Raw genomic sequence first — 15,858 nt, forward strand, 5'->3', positions numbered from 1 at the left:
TCATCGGGGCAGTGAAGAGCTGGAGCAGACAGCCCACCCATTGTAGAACGGTGATGGAAAAAAAGAAGTTCCAAAGCAGGTGGGTGATGCATTAGTTAATAATCTCCATCTGTCAAAGCACAATTGAACTGGTGAGACCATGTCCATATATTGGAGGGCAAAGTAAAAAGTACATGTATTTCCAAGTATGAGGAGCAATATGGAGAAGTACTGCATAAAAGTTATACAAAAAAGCTTTATTTATACAAATACACAAGTAATTAAAACAATATGTTACAATGTAGAAATTCACTTCCATTTGTACATGGCAGTGATCAAATTAATGCACTTTAAGTGTAAACACTCCTATACAAGTTACAGCCAGTCCACAAACTTTAGATATCCCCTTCAGGTGAAGCATTCATAGCAGAACACCTTATCATAGGCTTCATTATAACTGAAAAAAAGTAAAGGGAGATAAATAAAATAGTACAAGAAATACAACACTGAAGTTATTCTTATTACAGGAGTCAAGTGTTGGGTATAGTTACAATAAAGCTATTATTCATAACTAAGACATTGCAAATCAGAGCATGGGTACACATCACCCAGCTACAAGGATACACTTTTATACAAACTCCAGTGTAGCAAGACTGGAAGCAGTTGCTCATTGGTAACATTGCCACTGCTGCCAAATAGATGCAGTATTTACCAGTGGAGGTAGGCAAAGGTTAAATAGTAGAAGCAGGGTCAGTGTCTAGAGATCAATGAATAATTCTGAAAAAGCTACTGGGAAGGAAGTTCTATCCACCATCATACTTCATTAATACTCATTTTCAGATGCTATACTGCAATTTCACAATTTGTCTAATGTACACAGATTACTCAAAATCTAGTGCAAAAATCCAGAGGTAAAACCAGGTGCTCACTAATTTCAGGCATGCCATTCTAGCAAGGATATAAAAAAGTAATGGAAAAGGTAGTCAAGATTCACTAGGGATAAGGTGTTATTGTTAAGAGAAATTCAAGTTAGGACTGACAGCTCCACTTCCTCACCCGAAGAGGAGAACGAGTCCATGATCAGATCAGCCATGATCTTATTAAATGGCATAGCAGGCTCAAGGGGCCGGATGGCCTACTCCTATTTATGTTCTTCCCATACAGCTGAGTTTATGGATGACTCAATTGGAATTTATAACAAACTATTCAAGCGTTAGAGAAGCACAAATTTATGATCAAAGTATCAAGCGAAGAGAATTTAAAAAGTAATTGGAGGGTAGTTAAAATGTGAAATTAAGTGAAACACTGAAGCAGAGGCCATAAATTGTAAAAAGGGCATGAAACAGCTGTTTGAATATGCAATTATTACAAAGGGTATGGGTTGTGCATACATTCTATGATCAAAACCCTTAAAGGGAAAAGGGACAGATCTATTGTATTTTAGAAAGTCAGAATATCATTCCAATTAGGCAACTCAACAACAATTCATTATACCCACTTCAAAAGAATGAATTTGATCTCATCTGGACATTTGCATGAGAGTGTAATTAATGCATGTTTCAAGTGTGCACACTATAGAATTAATTTGGGAACATTAGACTTCTATAATGCTTGTAGGCTTACTAGCTTTTATTAAGGGAGTTTTCTCGTTGAGCTTCACAAAATCCATTCTATTCTATAATGACTTCTACACAGGAAATCATTCCAGGTCCTCCAACTTATGATATCTCAGCTGCTGCGTTAAAATTCAGTGGTTTCACACCATCCTAATCTGGACCTATAGTATTAGGCAATCCCTCCTATTGAGGATGAGCCGCTTCTACACCAAAAAGGGATGAGCTCACAGGTATTTCAACGAGGGACGCGACATTTTAAGTCCTGAACGACATACTGAAGGGTGGAAGATGCCCGTGCATAGATTCTTTTAACGTGGGGTGGCCATTGCACACCAGCTTGATAGAGCTAGGTCTTGATTCAGTGGCCAAGACAACTAGAGACCAAGCTCTGTTGCACGGACCTAGTGCATACACATGCTCCTGCTATCCATAGATCAGTGTGGGCTGGCCGTGATCAGGGCCCAGAAGAGGCGAGAGTTCGGGGCCCTGGGGCAGTACGGGCCAGCGCACACTGCAGTGTGCGCACTAAGTTCGTGCAGCAGAGCTAGTTTCTAGTCGTCTTGGTTAATCCTTGACACCGGACCAAGACCCAATTGTCAAGCCCGCATGGTGGCTGGTGTATAATGGCCACTACACATTTAAAAAATCCACGCAGACATCTTCCATCCTTCAACATGTCGTTTGGGACATGGAATATTGGGTCCTTCATTGAAACACCTGTGAACTCATCCCTTTTTGGTGTGGAAGCAAGTCATCCTCTATACAAGGGACTGCTTATGATAAAAAAAAAAGTGAATAAAAACCTAATAATGGTTTAACTATAAAGATATTGCAGACTGCTGGTTTTAAGTTACAGCATATAGATGTTGTGGCTTGCATTCTGTAAATTATTAAGTACAGATCAAAACATTAGATCACTCACTCAGCAATTGAGCATATTGAACAGCAAATCCTTGCGCAGTGGTCACACACTTTGCTGCAATGTTGGCACATTAAGTGGTCACATTGTGAGCATGGCTCCTTGAAATTGGATGGTTTCAGACAGATAAAACAGTTCATGGTTGCTGGCTTGATTGATGCTATGGTGAACAGAAATTGCATATTAGGCTAAACAACCATTATTTCAAATAAAATTAAACTCAAAAGCCAAGTCTTCATCTTGCTTTATCAAGACTTGCCCATTGGCAGAAACAAACTTAGTTCTCTAAATGGATTTGAAATACCAGCATCAAATGAAACAGCATTTCCCTACATTTAGCAGTGGAGCTGCTGCTTCAGCCGTGCATCAAGACAGCCACTAAACAGTCATATTCCTCCTAATGGCGAGCTAAGTGGCATGAGCAGAAATCTGAGTCACAGCAGGTAACCCAAGGAGACTCCCAAAAATCACATTCATGCTAGTACTTAGAGTCACTGGCTTTCAATTCCAATTTAAAACAGTGCACAAGAAAAGCTTTGTAGCCATCCCTTGTAAACATCTTAGCAAGGGGTGGATACTTTGGATTATAGGTTTTTAAAGCTGCATTATTGCTTAGACCACATCCTGAACACTGTTCAACATACATCACCAATTCACCATTGATAGCAATGGCAACATTTCATAGCAAAGATAGCTTGCAGTACATCAGGTTATCAACTTTACTGTTGAGGAAACTACCCACAATTCAAACAGCACATCAATTATCACCATCCACCTAGTCATTTGTAACAGACAAAAACAGTTTCATTATGAGCACAATAAAAAGAGTAGACAGTGCCCCATTTCACATCTCAGCTGAATAGTTACCTACAGAATTTTTAATACTTCTCTTTTCAAGGATTTTCAAAGTAGAAAGGCATTTTAAGCAGCAGCATTATGATGGCTAGGATTGAATTAATTAGTAGTGACGTGTATAATCAGAATAGTTAGATGCAATTTCAGTTTGTTGAATCCACTGACCTTGCACAAAACTTATGCACCAGCTTGTCTTTACTCAATGTGTAGCTGAAGTACAACCAAGGAGCTCAGGGTCAGTATGTGGCTTCAGAAACTGCAGCAAGTTAAATTTTTGTCAATCTGGATAGAATAGTGTATTCAGTTATACTTTCTAGGCCACGAATTGAATTAAAATTGGTGGCAGAATCCAGGAACTCTGATTTGCCATCTATTGGTGGAAATTAGTAGTACCATTCCACTGAGTGCAAGTGTCTCACTTGAACAAACCAGACTAACTGGCTGGCTAGTAAATTTCATGAATTAGAAATTGGTTGTCTAGAATGACATTCAAAGTGAATTGAACATTGCAGTACAAATAGTATTAGTACCATTTACTACTGATTTATTGACTGGAAAAAATTGTTAACAGACAATATTGTAACTGCACAAACTACTTCCAAGTAGCTAGTTTTTTCCTCAATAGGTTCAGGCAATTCTCGATTATCCGGGTCCCTCGGGGATTGGGCTATGCCGGTAAACAATTTCTCCGTTGGAGCAATTGATATTATAAAGTTAAAACCCAATGCCTTCCCGGGCCGAAAGGACTCCGATGTTAGCAGCCCAATATTTTAAATCCCGTTACAATGGATTCCCGTTGGATCGGTGTGCGGATAATCGAGAGTTGCCTGTATTTAAATGAAATGGTTTGAGTAATCCAACATTTCCAGAGATACTGAATTCCTCACGTTACTTTTTAAGGTGAGGAAAGTCAAACACCTAGGCCAGAATGCTACTTGTGTATTTTTGTTAATATGGAAGTAACACAGCAAATGCTGGCCATGTCAAGTTTCATAGATCAGGTATGATGAGCCATTCTGCCAACAATCAAAAATTTTGACTGAACCACAAAAAGGAGTTGGATTCAACTCATGAAACAAAGCACAGGCTTAAATCCTAACAAACTACAAACACTACTGAGCAACTACTCCATTAGCCTTATAACATTTGACATTCATTTAAACATATAGGGCCCAAGTTTCCACATGATTTGCACCTGATTTTTAGGAGCAACTGGTGGAGCACGGACTATCTTAGAAATCGCAATTCTCCACATTTTTTTTTCTGCAGTTCTAGTCAGGTAGAACAGTTCTACTTTGGAACAGAATTTTTTCTTCAAAAGGGGGAAGTGTCCGGCCACTGACGCCCGATTTGAAAGTTTCCACAGTGAAAATGTACTCCAAACTAAAGTAGAATGGAGCAAGTGAAGATTTTTGTAGAACTGAAAAAACCTGTTCTACACATTAAAAAAAATCAGGCGCAGGTTACAAATTAGGCGTCCAGAACAAGGTGGGGGGGGGGGGGGAAGGGAACTCATTAAATTCTACAATAAATCCTTATTTATACTTCTACAAATATTATACAAATAAATCCAACCTGAATAAACATTTATAAGCAAAGAAAAGATTAAATAAACCATCTTCCTACCTGTGTGACAGTGCTTCAGGCACAGAGAATTCTGCAGCCGTTCGTTCCCGCGGGGGGGGGGGGGAGAGGAGGGGGGGGGAACAGCCGCTTTGTTCCCGTGGAGGGGGGGGGGGGGGAGGGAACAGCCGCTTTGTTCCCGTGGAGGGGAGGGGGGGGAAGGGAACAGCCGCTTTGTTCCCGTGGAGGGGGGGGGGAGGGAACAGCCGCTTTGTTCCCGTGGAGGGGGGGGGGAGGGGGAGGGAACAGCCGCTTTGTTCCCGTGGAGGGGGGGGGGAGGGAACAGCCGCTTTGTTCCCGTGGAGGGGAGGGGGGGGGAAGGGAACAGCCGCTTTGTTCCCGTGGAGGGGAGGGGGGGGGAAGGGAACAGCCGCTTTGTTCCCGTGGAGGGGAGGGGGGGGAAGGGAACAGCCGCTTTGTTCCCGTGGAGGGGAGGGGGGGGGGGGAAGGGAACAGCCGCTTGTTCCCGTGGAGGGGGGGGGGGGGAGGGAACAGCCGCTTGTTCCCGTGGAGGGGGGGGGGAAGGGAACAGCCGCTTTGTTCCCGTGGAGGGGGGGGGGGGGGGGGGGGAAGGGAACAGCCGCTTTGTTCCCGTGGAGGGGGGGGGGGGGGGGGGGGGGGGGGAGGGAACAGCCGCTTTGTTCCCGTGGAGGGGGGGGGGGGGGGGGGGGGGGAGGGAACAGCCGCTTTGTTCCCGTGGAGGGGGGGGGAGGGGAACAGCCGCTTTGTTCCCGTGGAGGGGAGGGGGGGGGAAGGGAACAGCCGCTTTGTTCCCGTGGAGGGGGGGGGGGGGGGGGGGGGAAGGGAACAGCCGCTTTGTTCCCGTGGAGGGGGGGGGGGGAACAGCCGCTTTGTTCCCGTGGAGGGGGGGGGAGGGGGAGGGAACAGCCGCTTTGTTCCCGTGGAGGGGAGGGGGGGGGAAGGGAACAGCCGCTTTGTTCCCGTGGAGGGGAAGGGTGGGGGGGGGGGGGAGGGGAAGGGAACAGCCGCTTTGTTCCCGTGGAGGGGAGAGGGGGGGGGGGGGGGGGAGGGGAAGGGAACAGCCGCTTTGTTCCCGTGGAGGGGAGGGGGGGGAAGGGAACAGCCGCTTTGTTCCCGTGGAGGGGAAGGGGGGGGGGGGGGGGGAGGGAACAGCCGCTTTGTTCCCGTGGAGGGGAGGGGGGGGAAGGGAACAGCCGCTTTGTTCCCGTGGAGGGGAAGGGGGGGGGGGGGGGAGGGAACAGCCGCTTTGTTCCCGTGGAGGGGAGGGGGGGGAAGGGAACAGCCGCTTTGTTCCCGTGGAGGGGAAGGGGGGGGAAGGGAACAGCCGCTTTGTTCCCGTGGAGGGGGGGGGGGAGGGAACAGCCGCTTTGTTCCCGTGGAGGGGGGGGGGGGAGGGAACAGCCGCTTTGTTCCCGTGGAGGGGAAGGGGGGGGAAGGGAACAGCCGCTTTGTTCCCGTGGAGGGGGGGGGGGAAGGGAACAGCCGCTTTGTTCCCGTGGAGGGGGGGGGGGGGAAGGGAACAGCCGCTTTGTTCCCGTGGAGGGGGGGGGGGGGGGGGAAGGGAACAGCCGCTTTGTTCCCGTGGAGGGGGGGGGGGGAGGGAACAGCCGCTTTGTTCCCGTGGAGGGGGGGGGGGGGGAGGGAACAGCCGCTTTGTTCCCGTGGAGGGGGGGGAGGGGAACAGCCGCTTTGTTCCCGTGGAGGGGAGGGGGGGGGAAGGGAACAGCCGCTTTGTTCCCGTGGGGGGGGGGGGGGGGGGGGAGGGAACAGCCGCTTTGTTCCCGTGGAGGGGGGGGGGGAACAGCCGCTTTGTTCCCGTGGAGGGGGGGGGAGGGGGAGGGAACAGCCGCTTTGTTCCCGTGGAGGGGAGGGGGGGGAAGGGAACAGCCGCTTTGTTCCCATGGAAGGGAGGGGGGGGAAGGGAACAGCCGCTTTGTTCCCGTGGAGGGGAGGGGGGGGGGAGGGAACAGCCGCTTTGTTCCCGTGGAGGGGAGGGGGGAAGGGAACAGCCACTTTGTTCCCGTGGAGGGGAGGGGGGGGGGGGGGAGGGAACAGCCGCTTTGTTCCCGTGGAGGGGAGAGGGGGGGGGAGGGGAAGGGAACAGCCGCTTTGTTCCCGTGGAGGGGAGGGGGGGGGGGAGGGAACAGCCGCTTTGTTCCCGTGGAGGGGGGGGGGGGGGGGGGAGGGAACAGCCGCTTTGTTCCCGTGGAGGGGAGGGGGGAAGGGAACAGCCACTTTGTTCCCGTGGAGGGGAGGGGGGGGGGGGGGGGGAGGGAACAGCCGCTTTGTTCCCGTGGAGGGGGGGGGGGAAGGGAACAGCCGCTTTGTTCCCGTGGAGGGGGGGGAGGGGGGGGGGAAGGGAACAGCCGCTTTGTTCCCGTGGAGGGGAGGGGGGGGGGGGGGAGGGGAAGGGAACAGCCGCTTTGTTCCCGTGGAGGGGGGGGGGAAGGGAACAGCCGCTTTGTTCCCGTGGAGGGGGGGGAGGGGGGGGGGGGGGGAAGGGAACAGCCGCTTTGTTCCCGTGGAGGGGAGGGGAAGGGAACAGCCGCTTTGTTCCCGTGGAGGGGAGGGGAGGGGAGGGGAAGGGAACAGCCGCTTTGTTCCCGTGGAGGGGGGGGAGGGGGGGGGGAAGGGAACAGCCGCTTTGTTCCCGTGGAGGGGAGGGGGAAGGGAACAGCCGTTTCGTTCCCGTGGAGGGGGGGGGGGGGGAAGGGAACAGCCGCTTTGTTCCCGTGGAGGGGGGGTGAGGGGGGGGGAAGGGAACAGCCGTTTCGTTCCCGTGGGGGAGGGGGGAAGGAGACAGTGAGAAGGCTGCAAGTGCTAATGTGCTTTTATTAAAAAAATTTTCAAAAATTAAGATAACAAAGAACTACAAAAATGGCCGAGTGCCAATGTTTTTTCACACTGCGCGAACGCTCCAACGCGCACGCGCAGCGTTGCCGGCAGGAAATAAAACTAATTTAAATAGTACCCGCCCAATCCCACTTACAAAATCGGCGAGAGTGTAGGCTCCGCCCCCCCTGGGCGCCGCGCCAGGCAGACAAGGAGCTGCAGAACACTCCAGAATTGTAAGGTTTTTTTTAGGCGCGAAAAACAGGCGCCCAGCTCGGAGGGGCGCCCGTTTATCGTGTGGAAACTTGGGCCCATAGAAACAAATCTTTGTAGACCTCTTAACTAATCCAAAAAGGATAAACTCCAGTATCTACTTTCCCAAGACCAACAAAATGCACAAAACAAACATCTGAGCATACAACTAATATGGATTAAATTTAAGCTGAGTGACTTACATCTGTGTGAATATAGTGAACCCTTTACAAGTTGTCCATTATGTCCTAGAAAAGTTTGCCCATGGAGTAATTCACTTCCTTCACATCCATTACAAACATCTTCTGATCTGTTTAGGGAGTTATCTTCAGTAGGTTTGGGCACAGGAACCAGTGTGCAATTCTCTTCTAAATTACCAGTCCACATTTCTCCCATAAAAGCTTGGGCACCGTTGAACAGTAAGCTCTTGGTTTTCTCTGAAGAAAAAAGTGAATGTGAAAATATGCAAGAGACAATTCAAAATGAGCTACTTATTGACAGTAAAAATTTGCCACTGGATTACCAACTCTGCCTTGAAAATTCCAAATAAAACAATGTCACACTATGCAGCTGGTGGAGGTAGACAATCGCTGCACAGACATTAACAAACATATCTCCAGGCAATTGTAGGCAGAGGGACACAAAAGTACAAGAGGCACCAGTATTGCCATCCTGGTATTCTCTTCGCCGCCACCACACCCCAACCCCCTCAAACATGCTATATTGTAATTTTTTTTTAAACTGACATTTGAGAATACACAATGATGCCATGCAAGTAAATTGGCACGGGGGGGTGACAATGGCGAATTTAGGAACGTAGGAACAGGAGTAGCCCATTAAGCCCCTTGACCTAACTTCATATCCCTTAATGTCTCTGGTTAACAAAAAGCTATCAATCTCAGATTTAAAATTAATTGATCGATCATCAATTGCCATTTGCAGAAGAGTTCAAAACTTCTACCACCTTGTGTGAAGTGTTTCCTAATTTCACTCCTGAAAGGTCTGGCTCTAATTTTTTTTTTTGAGACTATGCCCTCTAGTCCTAGAATCCCCATACCAGCAGAAAGAGTTTCTCTGTCTACCCTATCAGTTCCCCTTAACATCTTAAACTTCAATCAAATCACACCATAACCATCTAAATTCTAGGGAATACAACCTTAATTTGTATAATTTTTTTCAAAAATATACTTCATAAAATGTTCACAATACTGGAAAATAGCTCAGTACCTTGTGGTCAGCAATTCCATACAATTCATTTGGATGCTGACAGCATTTCCATACAATGCACTAGCGTGCATTTCATTTCAAGGTACAGTTTAGTACAATCTGTTTAGTACTGTGCAAATAAGGGTATTACATGGAGCAGATGAGAACAGGTTTACATTACATTCCAGGATACACCAATACCAATCACGAATCACATTACATGTAGCACTATGCAGATGAAAGCAATATATGGAACGAATGGGGATATATTTATATTTCTTTACAAGTTAATTAATAGTGCAGAGACTTTCATTACACATGGCACAACACAGGTGTTTTTCAGTACATTGTGCTCTATGTAAACAAGCAGATTAACAAGTACAATCCGAGGGGGGTCTGATTTCATCTTCTGGGTTTACCGTGACAGAAGAGCCTTAAACTGTGGCTCTTCCCCATCGTGCTTTTGCGGCGACTGCACCAATCTAGTGCATCCCTCAGCACGTACTCCTGGACCTTGGATTGCGCCAGTAATCTCTCCTCGTAACTTAACGCTTGAAGTCCGGGTATCATTCTGGTAAACCTACGCTGCACTCCCACCAAGGCCAATATGTCCTTCCTAAGGTGTGGTGCCCAGAACTAGTCAGTACTCCAGGTGTGGTCTAAACAGGGATTTCTATAGCTGCAGCGTAACTTCTACCCCCTTGTATTTTAGTCCTCTAGCTGTAAAGGCCAGCATCCCATTAGCCTTTGATTATTTTCTGTACCTGGTCATGACATTTTAATGATCTATATACCTGGACCCACAAGTCTGTCTGGATCTTATTGATTGCTCAACAAGTGTTGGAAGAAAAAGCCCATCTAGGCAATAGTCAGCATTATTTTCATCTCTTGGGATACACTTAGGCTTCTGAAATGGATAAGATTCATCCATTGTGCTAGCTTTGCTTTGTCCTCAAGGTATGAGACTTGGTTAAAAAAGATAGAGAGTGGCTACCCTAGACAGAGTTTTAATTATGAAGATACTTGGGGAGGGGGGAAATCATACTAGTTTGGACATCAAAAGGGAAGAGATTACTCTGCATTCCACTTGTTCACTAGTTATGAACTACAGGGCACATCCCTACAATAAAAATATAAGGTTGAGGGGTTCATTGTTGTACAGAGGACAGCAGCAGTTTTGGGGTGCACATCTGCCAATGGAAACTCACTTTTGCTTTGTAGTAACTGAATCTACCAGCATCCAATGGGTAAGCCTGCTAGAATCTCAACTAATAAGCCTTCCAGATATTTAGCATGTACCACATCTGATAGAAATACCAACTGGGGCAAGGTGGGGGAAAAGAACCCAAGATTGATTCAAAATAAGCAACCAGATTTGGCAACTGCTCACTTACAACTATGCTCATTAGTAGTAAGCTGTTTTGATCTGACACTTATTCTTCAAGACACCACACTCCTGCTGCATGACAAAAGTGATTTAAGGGCAAGGGCTGGGTGATGTATTTCTAACTATCCAGTCACCTCAGAACAGAGTGAATAAATGCTGTTTTGAGAAACTCAGCCCAACTTCTACTGGGAACAATGCATAGCCCAAACATTATTCAGCATACATTTGGTCATTAATGATGCCTAATCTCATACTAAAAATAGATCACAAACAACTGTATCCATCCTTTGCTGTACTAGCCCAAGGAGTGTTCAACTGTCACCACTAAAAGTGTGTTATGTTCCCTAATCTTGACTCACTATTGCCCCAGAACTTTAAGTACTTCAGTTGAAGTGATCGATACATTGTAACTTCACTTTAAAAAGTTCTCTTGGGAATATATTATTAAAAAGTTTGTTCTGAGAGCTGCTGAGTCCAGAAAATAAATGATTAGGCCATCCCTCTTCAGCCTAAAAGCATCTATGAGGCAGTAACATTCCACACCTAGAGAAGTACTCCATAAAGGCCCATAATTTGCTGTAGGAGTGAATCCAACAGCATCTGCCATTAGGATTACCCTTACACAGATCTAAAAAAAGAAATTGCATGGCAAGTTGTTGAAAGATGATAACTGCACAGCAAACAGGGCATCTGGAACCAGAGTGAACAGTGCAAGTAACTATCTCCTTAACCACAGATTGAATTGCAAGGAAAGTATAAATTAGAGTGGGTGAATTCAATACCAAATCAGGTAGAGAAAGGTCCAGATGTTACAGTCAGCAGCAAAGGAACACTCAATGTACATCACACTTAAAGCTGCCCACAGATGTTGTAGATTTTTGAGCAGCAACTTAGTTACAGGTACTAAAGATCCTCTTCAGCACACTGCCCTCTACAGGGGATCTGTGGCATGCATGAGTAGGTAAACATAGAAACAGCAACAGCATGTCACTTAACTAGATTGAAGAATCCTCAGAGGCAGTCCAAACCAGGAAGTATAATTAGAATATTTACTTCAATTTCAAAATTATGGGCAGATAAGAATTAGGAGCAGGAGTAGGCCATTCAGCCCCTCAAGCCTGCTCCACCATTCACTCACAGCTGATCTTCTACCTCATCATTTTCCTCATATCCCTGGATCCCTTAATATACAACAATCTATTGATCGGTGTTGAATATACAGACTGAGCCTCCACAGCTCTCTGGGGTAGAGAATGCCAAAGATTCACCTCCTTGAGAAAAGAAGTTTCCCCTCATCTCAGTTCAAAATGACCCCTAGTTCTAGACACCAGCCAGAGGAAACATCCTCCTGAATCTATCCAGTCTAGCCTGTAAAAATGTTGTATGCTTCAATGAGATCACTTCTTATTCAAAATATAGGCCTGGTCTACTCAATCTCTTCTCATAGGACAAAACCCCCCCATCCCAGGAATCAGTCTGGTGAACCTACTTTGCCCTCCCTCAATGGAAAGTATATCCTTCCTTAGGTAAGGAGATGGAAAAACTACACAATACTCCAGGTGCAGTCTCACCAGGGCCCTATATAATTGCAAGATGTACTTACTCTTATATTCAAATCCTCTTATAATGAAGGCCAACATACCATTTACTTTCTTAACTGCTTACTGTACCTGCATGTTAACTTTGTGATTTATGTACAAGGACACCCAGGTTCCTCTGAACACAAACATTTCCCAATCGCTCATCATTTAGCAAAATAAAGAGGGAAAGAAAGATGGGATGGAGATTCGACAAAAAAAATTTTTATTCTAATTTTTTTATAAAAAATCAATAATTAAATGAACAAACAAGATTCCACAATTATAAAAATGTAATTCAGTCAGAGGTTGTTTGGTAGCAATTAAGACTCATCACACTTAAAAATTCACTTGCACTTGAATGGACAAGCCTTAACTTTCTGCCATGTTTAGTAGGTAACTAGTGGGCAAGAACCACAACTTCACTTCATGTATTTTAATGACTAATCTATTTTGGTTACTGGTGTAGCAAAGATTGTAGAGAAAGGAAAATCAGACAGCAACTTCCAGCATCCAGACAGTTAAACACATAAATCAGAAAGTTGCTACAGAGATGTCCTGCTCCTCTAGAAACTGTTTCAAGAATGGTATCTCAGAGACTCAGCATTGAAATACATGAATTTGCTGTACTTGCATGATAGCTATTCACTAGAAAGCAAGTCCAGGCTTGTCCATTCTAGTGTAAGTAAACTTTTAACAGCAGGCAGTCTTCACTACCTGTGCTGCCAAATGGCTTCTCTGGCACTGAAAATTAACTTTTGCAAGCTCTTTAAAGAAAACTTCTTGAATTACTCTTAATCCCATCTCTTTCCATGATTTGGGATGGAATTAAAAATATTTTTAACTGACACATTCTGGTTCAGACACCAAGATTCAGTGGATGTATTCAATCTGATTGCTGTTGCTTGCCCTGTTGTCCCAGATCCCTGTAGAGGGCACCGCAGTGAAATGGCTCTCCAATTACAGTGTAAAATCCCATGGAAAGTCTGTGCAAGCGTAATACACGGTTGACCTCAAACAAAAGAGCAGCCCAGTGTTTAACACAAGTTCAGCTTAATGCCTCTTCCAGCATACTACCGCCGGGTCAGCTGTCTAACTCGGCGAACAGTAAAATGTTGCGCTCTTTCGTGGCCAGCAGCCGCACACAACGCCACTTCGTAATGTAACCCCGTTATAGGGGGGGCCGCGCTGCTCCAGGGGCGATCTGGCAGGCGGACCGGCGTGTCAGAAGCTCAAACGCTCCGCCACCCTGCCCCCCATTTTAACAGCAGCGCCAGGAGGCCCGGCCCTCACCTCTCCCTCCCCTCACTCACCGTACACCTCCCGCTTGTACTTCTCCCCAAAGACCCCCTCGTTCAACTCTTTCTGGGTCACGTGGACCTTCCACTGCAGCGGCGCGGTGTCGCCGAACGGATTGGCTCTCTTAGTCATCCTGCACCCGGCCAAGCCGCCACCGTGCCACCGCAAAACAATCGAGCGCTTCCCGCCCAAAACCCCAACCTCCGACACCGTGACGCGTGGTATTTAAATGAGGCTGCCCACGTGACCTCGCGTGCGTGGGGGGGAGGGGGGGGGTTTGCCTGTGCGCGGGTGGGAGGCGGGGTTTGCCTGTGCCGGCCCAGCGCGTGCGCCGGTGGAGGGTGGGGTTTGCCTGTGCCGCCCCGCCCCCTGTCACCTGCTCGCTGGCCCTGTCTGCACAGCGATTGTTGCGGGCGGGTGCATCCGGCTGCAACAACAATAACTGCATTGCGCACTCTATCCGGGCGATGTTTTAAAACAGGGAAATTGCTGAATTTGAAACTTTTACCAATTAAAAAAATTAGAAAATGCCAATTAGACACTGCACAAACATAAGAAAATCCAGCAACCTAAAAAAATGGCACATTGGCGCATCCAACTGCAGTTGTCAATTCTTACTGTGTTTAATTAACCTGCTCCACGACGACATGCAGGCCGTGATCCTTACCAACAGATCCATTACAGACCCAATCCACATCCGGAGCGGGGTCAAGCGGGGCTGCGTCATCGCCCCAACCCTCTTCTCAGTCTTCCTCGCCGCCATGCTCCACCTCACAGTCAATAAGCTCCCCGCTGGAGTGGAACTAAACGACAAAACCAGTGGGAACCTGTTCAACCTTCGATGTCTCCAGGCCAGGTCCCAGACCACCCCAACCTGTCGTCGAGCTACAGTACACAGACGACACCGGTGCCTGCGCATATACAGAGGCTGAACTCCAGGACATAGTCGACATATTTACTGAGGTGTACGAAAGCATGGGCCTTACGCTAAACATCCGAAAGACAAAGGTCCTCCACCAACCTGTCCTCGCCGCACAGCACTGCCCCCCAGTCATCAAGATCCATGGCGCGGCACTGGACAATGTGGACCATTTCCCATACCTCGGGAGCCTCTTATCAACAAGGGCAGACATTGACGACGAGATTCAACACCGCCTCCAGTGCGCCAGTGCAGCCTTCGGCCGCCTGAGGAAAAGAATGTTTGAAGACCAGGCCCTCAAAACTGCCACGAAGCTCATGGTCTACAGGGCTATAGTAATACCCGCCCTCCTGTATGGCTCAGAGACATGGACCATGTACAGTGGACACCTCAAGTCGCTGGAGAAATACCACCAATGATGTCTCCGCAAGATCCTACAAATCCCCTGGGAGGACAGATGCACCACCATTAGTGTCCTCGACCAAGTCAACATCCCCAGCATTGAAGCACAGACCACACTTGATCAGCTCCGCTGGGCAGGCCACATTGTCCGCATGCCAGACACGAGACTCCCAAAGCAAGTGCTCTACTCGGAACTCCTTCATCGCAAACGAGCCAAATGTGGGCAGAGGAAACGTTACAAGAGCACTATTGTGTTCCGAACACAAATGAGGCTGCACACAGGGAGGTTAAAGTAACAGTGACCTCAGTCTTTAATAAGACATTCCAGAGTGAGGAACAGGCCTTAGGGGCCGGCTTATGTACAATGCTCCCAAGGATGCTGATATCCCTTGGGACTTCAGGGGATGAGCTCCCTGGTGGCGGAACATGGGAGCGCATGCTTTACAGATACACAACATCACTCCCGTCCCCCCGCCCCAAAGCCAAAGTGAAAACTATTTACAAGGTGAGGCGGTCGGGAGCCTTTCTTTCCCTGGTGGACCGCCTCGGTACAAATGTCTGTTCTGGCGTGTTGGCTATGCCCTCGCTGGGCTGGCGTGTTGTTGGCCCTGCAGGGCTGCTAGGTGAGCCTTGCTGGGCTGTTGGGCGTGATGGGTTCGACTTCCTGGTCCGGCGTGGTGTCGTTGATCCTTTGGGTGTGTGTTGTGGACTAGAAAAAGGTGGTGTCTGCTGTGGCTTGTTCAGGGCAGTCTGTGAACCGCAGCCTTGTTTGGTCCAGGTGCTTTCTGCAAATTTGTCCATTGTCTAGTTGGACTACAAACACCCTATTCGCTTCTTTAGCTATCACCGTGCCGGCGATCCACTTGGGACCATATCCATAGTTTAGCACATACACAGGGTCATTCAGATCAGTTTCCCATGACACAGTAGCACGACCATCGTTTAAATTTTTTTGCTGCTGCCTGCTCTCTACCTGATCATGCAGGTTGGGGTAAACCAGCGAGAGTCTG

General features: G+C 47.6%; 1 protein-coding gene across 1 annotated transcript; it reads right to left on the reverse strand.

Moving 5' to 3' along the window:
- Window positions 1-215: 215 nt before the first annotated feature.
- Window positions 216-13,760, reverse strand: siva1 (SIVA1, apoptosis-inducing factor). The gene is made up of 4 exons (XM_070877512.1): window positions 13,542-13,760; window positions 8,262-8,495; window positions 2,518-2,674; window positions 216-436 (listed from the first exon to the last, which is right to left on the reverse strand). Exons 1-4 carry the CDS (start codon window positions 13,657-13,659, stop codon window positions 388-390), a joined length of 558 nt encoding a protein of 185 aa, XP_070733613.1. The 5' UTR covers window positions 13,660-13,760; the 3' UTR covers window positions 216-387.
- Between the last annotated feature and the right edge of the window lie 2,098 nt (window positions 13,761-15,858).

Source organism: Pristiophorus japonicus, chromosome 4, assembly GCF_044704955.1.
Source record: "Pristiophorus japonicus isolate sPriJap1 chromosome 4, sPriJap1.hap1, whole genome shotgun sequence".
In the NCBI taxonomy this organism is placed as follows: domain Eukaryota; kingdom Metazoa; phylum Chordata; class Chondrichthyes; family Pristiophoridae; genus Pristiophorus; species Pristiophorus japonicus.

Coding starts and splice junctions, on each gene's coding strand:
- siva1 (XM_070877512.1), bottom strand. CDS start 13,659: ATGACTAAGAGAGCCAATCCGTTCGGCGACACCGCGCCGCTGCAGTGG. Junction 8,496..13,541: donor GTACAAGCGGGAGGTGTACG/GTGAGTGAGGGG, acceptor TTTTTTCTTCAG/AGAAAACCAAGAGCTTACTG. Junction 2,675..8,261: donor TTCACTATATTCACACAGAT/GTAAGTCACTCA, acceptor TGTTCACCATAG/CATCAATCAAGCCAGCAACC.